Source organism: Schistosoma haematobium, chromosome 1 (assembly GCF_000699445.3).
Source record: "Schistosoma haematobium chromosome 1, whole genome shotgun sequence".
NCBI classification, from domain to species: domain Eukaryota; kingdom Metazoa; phylum Platyhelminthes; class Trematoda; order Strigeidida; family Schistosomatidae; genus Schistosoma; species Schistosoma haematobium.
In genome coordinates this window covers 14,942,642-14,952,115 of record NC_067196.1, presented here as the reverse complement: position 1 = coordinate 14,952,115, position 9,474 = coordinate 14,942,642, and the positions used below count along the sequence as shown (strand labels likewise).

At 32.2% G+C, this 9,474-nt stretch overlaps 1 protein-coding gene across 2 annotated transcripts in view; it reads left to right on the top strand.

Moving 5' to 3' along the window:
* Positions 1-9,474, top strand: part of PLK4_1 (Serine/threonine-protein kinase plk4) — a 29,397-nt gene that overhangs the window by 16,313 nt on the left and 3,610 nt on the right. The window contains exons 3-9 of one of the 2 annotated variants that reach the window (XM_051211102.1): positions 964-1,059; positions 1,611-1,722; positions 3,206-3,318; positions 4,775-4,860; positions 5,004-5,289; positions 6,105-7,087; positions 8,410-8,704. In XM_051211102.1, the coding sequence (XP_051073237.1) occupies positions 964-1,059; positions 1,611-1,722; positions 3,206-3,318; positions 4,775-4,860; positions 5,004-5,289; positions 6,105-7,087; positions 8,410-8,704 (1,971 nt within the window). Of the gene's footprint in view, positions 1-963; positions 1,060-1,610; positions 1,723-3,205; positions 3,319-4,774; positions 4,861-5,003; positions 5,290-6,104; positions 7,088-7,703; positions 8,174-8,409; positions 8,705-9,474 lie in introns of those variants that run through there. The other variant, XM_051211103.1, reaches the window with a different exon arrangement.

Genomic DNA, 9,474 nt, shown 5'->3' with positions numbered 1-9,474 from the left:
GTATGTTCCTTTCTTATTTTCTAACTATTAAAATTTTAAAGATTACCTCACATGTTTTATAACTATTTTTCATATCACCTGTTACATTTTAGTTTTGATGTTCTTACAACAGTGTAAGTTTTTGCTTTACATAGGATTTGAACCATCTTTCCCAAACCAATAGATTTATCCAAAAATTAGTTTTATAATTGGCAGCTTACTCCTCTAATTCACATGAAATACACACATGTACATGATAATTATTATTTGTCAACGAATTTTGAATTTCAAGACAAATTAATCTATATCTTAGCTAATAATTTTCATTTATATTAAGATGAATCCATAGAACTACTGTAGATTATTGGTCATAGCTTTCTGATAAGATTTAAACTTGAAGTACTTCAAGTAATTTTATTTTTCATATTCGTTAGAAATTATTTGTTTTCTTACTAAACTATAAAATGAAATAGTTATAGCGTGTCCCATCAAAAGATAACTTGCATTATCACCATAAAGCAATAGTTTGTAATTGTTCATTTATGATAATTATTTGCTGATTCATATAAAATACTTCGTAATCTAATAGTACTAATTAACATAGGGTCATATGAATTAATTCCTTCCATTATGTTTAATAAGTTGGTTGTAAGTCAGCGATTCAGTGTTAAGTTGAACTAAATCGAATGATATTCAGAATAATATCACTCACAATTATCGATTCACGTTTAGCATATCATTTTTATAAAAAAACTACTTGATCTGAAGTTTGTGCTGATGATGTCGTTCAGAAGAACGATGAAAGCTCCGCGACCAAACCATCCAGCTCAGAGAACAAAACTCCGTCAAAGCCTACTTGGTCATTTAGAAATCTTTTTGAATATATATATATATATATTTGCAGTAATAGTAACATATAACTGTATACATTACAAATAACTTTACACAACTATTTATCTATTGTTTTGTTAAACTTACGTTTAGATCGATAAAAAGGGTATGCTCCAACATAGACTTGCCAACCGTGTACGCCGTGAAGTAGAAATACATAGCCGTCTCAAACATCCTTCGATATTAGAGGTTAGTTACATTGTGAGATGTTTGTCCGAATCGTTGCAGTTTTTTTTAAAAATTGTTTATCGGTCATCTGCATACATTTTTTTGTTTACAGTAAGTATATTTAAATTAAAACAAAAGTAGTATGTATTATATATCAGTTAGTGAACCAGTAATAGACATCTAAGAATTTGTTATGAATGTATAGCTAGTCAAGCTTTCACATCTTATGCAGCGAAATAGGAAAGTTCAAAAAATGGAAACGAAAATGAAAATAGTATCGGTTGAAGAAGGGACTAAACCAAAAGGAATAAACAAGATGAAATGATGAAAAGTACATAATAACGGTAAACTCAAGATTGTTCTTTAAGTAAAATGTTATCAAACGTGTTAAACTTTCGTAAAAGGATACTTTCAAGTATATTTATCACTTTACAGTTTGCTTGTTTTAATTCTCTATATCTTAATTTATATTTGAAATTAAAATTAATTAAATTCTATTCATGAAGACAATGACAATAAGAAAAACAACATTGATCATAATCTTGAACACAATTTCAATTTTTTTTTTACAGTTGTATACGTGTTTTGAAGATGAAAATTATGTTTATTTGGTTTTGGAAATATGTCATAATGGAGAATTACAAACTTATATACGTCAAAATGGCCCTGTAACTGAAGATACTGGTAGGTAATTAGTTATTTGAAAGTAATAAAATCTATTCATTTCATCAAAGAATAGTTTTTAACACTGACTTTAAAATTATTTAAAGTTATTTATGTAATCTATTCCACTATTATCATTGACTCATAAACTGCATTGATTGGTTTAATCATTTCGTATATGCATATAAATATTACGGTATATTAGAGTAATACCCGATGTGGATCTAATCGAAAACAATATTGTTCGCTTATATATGTTGTTCTAAATTTAAAGTTTGTATGCAATCGTCTTTTTAATGGTCCGTGCATTTATTTATTAATGATTGAGAACGATGTTACAGTAATGAAGAGGTTCAGGATGTAGTTCAACCTGTATTGTGTACGTATTTTACAAAAATTTAATCTCCAACATGTATTATATCATACTGTGGTGTGTGCTACTGTAGTATGTATCGTCAATCGAAAGTGAAGTGTCTGGCGGTAGAAGGATAAGAAGATCGAAGGAAAGAAAACAGGGAGTGATTGGTGTGGAAACGAAAGAACAATGAAGTCCGAGAAGATTGATTGACATTTTGCAGAAAGAACAGTCAAGTTTGAGACAGTTGATTGATATTTTGCAAATAAGGAATTTACTGTATGATCCTCAGATTTTGCTAAGATGTTCTGTACTTTTGTGTCCAAATACAATCGATTGTCCCCACTTTTGTTCTCGTTCACTACAGAACTATCAGCAGTGATCCAGTTATTCGTAAGATCGCTTGTCGAAGTAAAACTTCTGATTAGTGTTGTATATTTCTTATTTTATGATTAGGCAGCTGAATAGTCTCATACTTCTAAAACAGTAATTCACAGCTAATGTGCAAATATTATAAATTTTTATCGATATATATTTTTCAAAGCTTATTAATTAACCAGCTGAGAAAATAAAAATCATTTTTTTCTAAACTAGAGCTTGTTTCTCGCAGTCACTCAACTGTTTTGAGGGGACTTCCCGGTCTTCCACATTGTCCGGAGATCCACTATCCTTGTGTTTAATGTTACCCTGGTCACCAAAAGAGGCGTTGACTCCGTGGCTTCCACAGACGCGTTTTTCACTTTGAGGTGTCATAACTCTTCTATATGAACATTTTACCTCCCAGGGCAGTTTAACGGGTTTCTTCTAGGGGGCTCGCTTTTGCGAGGTGAGGTTGCTAACCCTACACACAACCCTCCATCTTTATCTAGTCTTGGGACCTGCGGTACACCTAGGGAAGCTCCAGGCGGCGTTACAGTTACTTAGTTATCATGTTATATGTCTGAGGTGAATTTTTTTTCAGTATGCTAATATTTAGGTAGTGTGCATAAAAAGTATCTCACCCTTGGTTTTTGAAGCAAAACAATTTGAGATTTTCACGTTAGGCTGTTTTTGTTACTCTATGCGTGTTAAGTTTTGGTCGTATATTGTTATTTTTAAGTTTATGATTGGATATTTTCCTGTTTTTTCTCTCGTTTCAAATTTGAATAGCTCGACATTATTTAAAACAATTGATCAGCGGTCTTCTTTATTTACATTCACACAACATACTTCACAGGGATTTAACTTTGGCAAATCTTTTGCTAACTAAAGATATGAAAGTTGTAAGTGGTGCAGTTTTTTTATTATTTCTTGATGTCAAGGCTACTCGTCATTGTCTATTGATTTTATAGCACATTAAATTTGATTGATATATTTTATGAATGTACTCTGAACAAACACCTATTTCTTGAAAATTGTGATGGTCTCAAGTCTTGTTCACGAAACCTGTGATGACGGTCTACATATTCTGCAATATTTTTAAGATTGGAATTCCTTTCGTTTTGAAACTTGTTCATCATTTACTCTCCTGTTCATTTAAATAACATGGCTCCATCTAGACCTGTTATTTTTCAAATTGTTACTTTAAGTATTTTATAACTACAAAATTCTGTTATGTGCCTAATTATTTCGGTGAATATTTGTCCTCAAAATCACTAGTTTTCTGTTTCTGGTTGCATCCGATCACCAAATTTCTTCAGATTGGTTCTTTATTCCTTCAAAATTGCTAAAGGAAATTCGGTCCCAAGATGTGATGTTTCTCATTTTAATTCTATATCGACTGAATGGCTAAATGATAAAAACAAATTGTGTTTTAGTTTTTCTTTCTTTGAAAAACCGAATAAGCCTCAGTATTTCTCAGCCCGCCACTGTCCATAAACGTTGCTTAGACTGTTTCGTTTACCTTGTATGTTCTGTTTTCCACATCAAAATGCATTTGATGATTCACTCATGCCCACTTTTTCAACATTTATATATGTCATCAGTTTGTATACTAATGTCAAGTATATACTTACATTTTAATTTTGCTACGGGTTGTAAACTACCACTAATACTGTATTATGAAATCATCTCAATATGTCACACCATTCATGATTTGACATATCCATCGATTTTGTCCATAATGCTCATTTTGAAGTACCCTAGAAATCATGTACTTTCAGAAAGCGTAAACTTAAATTTATTATTATCACCTATCAGTTTCTATCAACCTGATCGTGCCTGTAAAATGGCATATTTTCTGTACTAATTTTCGGAATTTATTATCATTACAATTATTATTATTATTTTTATTACTATTTACAGACTCCTCAAAGTATAGATGTACCATTAATTTCACAATATAACTCAACTATTAGGTACCAAAACGAATAAATTAATCGATACACCTTCGAGTTCCATTTCATAGGTAATTAAGTCCAATCAAAATCAGCTAATGATGAGTTATCTAGCTAAGTTTACCATCTGTTTATGGGAAGCTCAAAAGTCTAATTCACTACTATTAATAGTAAAAGAAGATAAGGGATAAAAATAAATTACCTCTCATAAGTAATTATTTTTCATCCTACTGAATTAGTTGGTAGTATATAGTAGGTCTTTTTAAGATAGCTACTTTTAATTTAAGTATTTTAATTGACTTTTGAGTCAATGACACTCATAAGGGATTTTATTACATATATGCTGTTTACAGCTGTCCTCTTGGAATTCATAGTAAAATTCTTTATCTCCTTATTGGAATAGAAAATTGCTGACTTTGGATTGGCTACTAAAATTGAGCCAGGTGAAGATCACAAAACAATGTGTGGGACGCCAAATTATATTTCCCCGTAAGTGAATTGTTTATATTGCTAATATTCATGTAATGTACACACCCATGTGAATGTAACAATATGTTCTCATACTTATTTCCTTGCATATTCGGGATCTTAACTGAAAATGCTACTATTTATTTGCTCTTTATTTTCTAAAGGGAAGTCGCTAGTCATAATCAACAGGGTTTAGAAACTGATGTCTGGTCGTTAGGGTGTATGTTTTATACGCTAATTGTTGGTCATCCACCATTCGATACGCGAGAAGTTCGTTCAACTTTGAATCGTGTCTTAGCTGTCGATTATGAATTGCCATCAACTGTTTCCTCTGAAGCAGCTGATTTAATTAATTCTTTACTTCGACGTGAACCTCAAGAACGTCTCAAGTTGAAAGCAATCATACAACATCCATTTATGTTAAAGAAATCACGTCCTCAGCGTCACATGGTGAGTGCTTTTGTGCACATCTATAAATTGTTTGTTTTCAACATACTTTTCTTGTTGATGTCTTGTAGACGCGAGAGTGTGTGAATATCAGGTTTACTAGAGTATTTGAGAAAAGGTATGTCTTTACTAGATATAACAATTAGCTATAGATTTATGACAATGGTCGATGGATTTCCTGTAACGAATGTCCGTGTTCTAGATTTGTATTCATTCATTCACTAAGTATCTGTAATCTCTTCTCAAAGAAGTTGGAAAGCTTTACTCATTCAAATTATCAATGACTTTCGTTTGCAGTTTTGAACCATTCTACTCACTCGAGTGTTACGTCAGCAGTCTTTACACTAAGTGTAAAATATTTACGTTTTTCTGCTTTGTTATTGAAAACATAGCGATTGGTTCGTTTTTATAGGGTTTAAATAGTTGATTTTGTTAAATATGAGAGTACTTGTTTCCTTGATTTATGCATTTTGATGTCAGGGTCGATGAAATGTGGTTAGCAGTGGAATCAAGGATGTGTGTTTCGCTATATTTTTGACTCGTCAGCTGGATGAACCTGCATCACAGATTTGATGCTCACTAAGGGACTCGAATCCATCACCGTTTGCTCCAAACGCTATCTCATCTAACCACTTAGCTACTGGTTTACACAGGTTGATATAACCATGTATAAATATTCTCTATTATCATTTATTCACTTGGCCGCGCATCTAATACGGAGGTCATAATTTATTAACGTTTGAAAATAACTACATTTGTGTTCAGTTACCTATCCATATTCCCTGCAAATCTCTAACTTGGATTCTCTTTGTTTTTAGAAAACGTCTAATGACAGTGGGATTGATTCAATTTATCGCACACCGTTAGGACACTTATCCAACAGTCTTAAATCCCATCATCTTCGCAAAGTGAAGTGTAATGAATCTAACACTCACTCTTGTAACACTCCAATTTCTACAGCCATCTCAGATACCCAATGTGATACAAGTATCCCTTACTTTTTGGCACCTGCACAATCTCATGAAGTTACCAGTTGGGATCCTGCGATTAATGTCCACGAAGATGTACAACGTCCCACCGAGCAGCTTAATACTCATCCAAATATCAGACATACATGTTACTCTGACGGTGCTTTTGAACAGTCCCGTTCGGTTTTCTCACAAGTGTCGGATTCAGAAATTAAGAAATCACTATTAAGTAATAGTAATCAACTTGTCAACTCAACAGTTAACCGACCTTATAACAATTTATCTGGTCTTCCTCTTTCCTCACCTTCACATCCAACTGCTACAGAGATCATAACAACGCAGCATGCTGATTGTGTGAAAGGTGACACTAATATTTCCAGATCCGAGTTATCATCTAAAAGTAGTAGCAAGCCATTCTCAGCCCATCCTTTACCATTAAACACGTTTCGCTTGAAGCCAATGAGAACATATACACGTCTAGCTGTGATTAACATTCTACAGGATGAGTCTGCTTGCCTGGAATTTTTAGGAGGTTCAGCTAAAACTCGACAAAACCAGACTTCAGTAACAAAAAGCAGTCAGAACTTGCGAGTTGTTGAGGTGATGGGTATCAATAATACTGGACAAAATATTTTGATATATAGACCAAATATGGGAAAAGGAGTACCGTTAAATGTTCAAGGGCTCGGTGACCCATCTCAATCAAATTTAGCCAACTCTGAAACCACGAACTTTGGGAGTCCTCCACCTGCATCGCCAGGTGATCCACTCGAGTTTTATACTTTAAATACCTTACCTCAAAAGTACTGGCGAAAATATCAATTTATTTCCAAGTGAGTACATTAGGTTTATTAGTTATCGATGCATAATATATTTTTTATGTATCCGATGTCAATTGGGGGTTAATTTCTCATCATCACTGATCATTTGGTCCATCAGAAAAAGATTATTTTATAGAGTTATCTGAATACTGTTGGAGCTGTTGGTTATCAGTCAAGCATTCAATTTCCAGTCAATAAGCCACAGATTTGCATCCGTCTTCAACTAATAATATGTAGACAACAAAGTGATACAAGTCAGTGCACCTTCGTGACTGCTAAAGTTTTTGTTATTTGAGTTGTATGTCATTCCTCGATTAGTGTTATTTTTTACTTGTGGCTGTTCTCCTCGTCTATGAAAGTTACTACCCTTTAGCAACATTAAATTATTGTACTTAGAAATAATATTTTTTTATTTATTTGTTTCAACACATAAATTTTGGTACAACAGGGCACCAAATATATATGCGCCACACCATATTTGTGTGTGTGAGCTGTGATATTGCCCGGGTGCCCAGACCGAAGCAGGTGGTTTTCTTAGGGGGCCACACTCCGAGCCTTTGACCTAAAGGTCTGACCCACAAGGCAGTGGAGCATCGTGAGGAGATGCATTCCCATGGTAGCCGGTGACCAACGATTGGTTCATACGCCATTCGTTCACTCAGGATACTGGAGCCCATGTGCACCATTGGTTTGGGATCCGGTTAAAGCGCCGGACATTCGCTTTTCGTTCTCTCATTTTCGTAAACAACACTTCCGCCACGAGAAGGCAGAAGACATCTTTTCACTGTATCGTTTCAGTGTGTTAGCGGGACATAGACTGGATTAAAGCGTGCTCAATGCACGATTGCTTTGGTGCACGCTGATTGGCTAATTCTTGTCCAATCAGCACTAGTCGACACTTGGAGAGTACTCTAGAATCTTCTCATGGAAAAACTATAAATATTCTGACGTTTTCTCTATTGTGCTTCTGACTTGCTTCTTGCTTCCATCTAACCTTGTTATTTGGAATATGATCTCTTTCCTGTTCAACCGTGTTCTGATTTGGGGACTTTTCGAGTGAATTTGTGTCCGAGACTACTAAGCTATAGGAATAGCTGGGTAAGAGAGAAATATAACACAGTGGTTAAAAATGATGAACTTCGATTCGTTATAGCATTCATACTTTTTATCAATATTTATGGACGCATACATCTGTAATGCTTACAAGTTAATTACCAAAATCATTAAGATTTAATTAGTTTCTTTCCATTTTTAGACGTGTTTTAACTTAATAAGATCTCATTTCAGAATATTGTTTTAATAGCTTTCATTTTATCATCTATACATGCTATTAGATTCGTTCAGATGGTTCGTGCTCATACTCCTAAAGTAACACTTTACACTAATAAAGTCAAATGTATGCTCATGGAAAATGGTCCATCAGGAGATTTTGTTACTGAATTCCATAATGATGGTACACGGGTATTATGTACATCTGATGGATCATTACGTATTACTCAGACAACAGAACAGGACAATTCATTGAAAGTTAAAACGAATATTACACCCACAACAATTACTCTTGATTCAAATCGAAGTCTTTCAACGCTTTCTCCAGAGATAAGAAAACTTATAGATTATGTATATGCCGTAAGTTGTTTCATTTTACCAATAATCACTGCAGCACAAATACTTTTATGACTATTAAATTGTCATTCATACGTTATATTTATCAATGATTTTTAATAGGTTATTGTTATACAAATTTCGGTATACAGGAATTAATGGACATCTATTTTCGATTGAAAAAGAGAAAACCTGTATTGCCTATGATGAGATACGTTCTGATAAGTTTTCCATCCCATTACTTAAAATCACTAGCGGTCCAATTTGGACAACATATTTAAGTGACAGAATGCTCGTTATGATATCTGGATACCACGGATTCTCTTTTTTGAATGCTTAAAAAGTTTTACAGATATAAAATCCCAAATCATGACCAACTAAACTGTCCACTAGTTACCAGTATTATTATTATTATTATTATTATTATTATTATTATTGTTATTGTTATTGTTATTATTATTATTATTATTATTGTTATTATTATTATTATTATTATTATTATTATTATTATTATTATTATTATTATTATTATTATTATTATTATTATTATTATTATTATTATTATTATTATTATTATTATTATTATTATTATTATTATTATTATTATTATTATTATTATTATTATTATTATTATTATTATTATTATTATTATTATTATTATTATTATTATTATTATTATTATTATTATTATTATTATTATTATTATTATTATTATTATTATTATTATTATTATTATTATTATTATTATTATTATTATTATTATTATTATTATTATTATTATTATTATTATTATT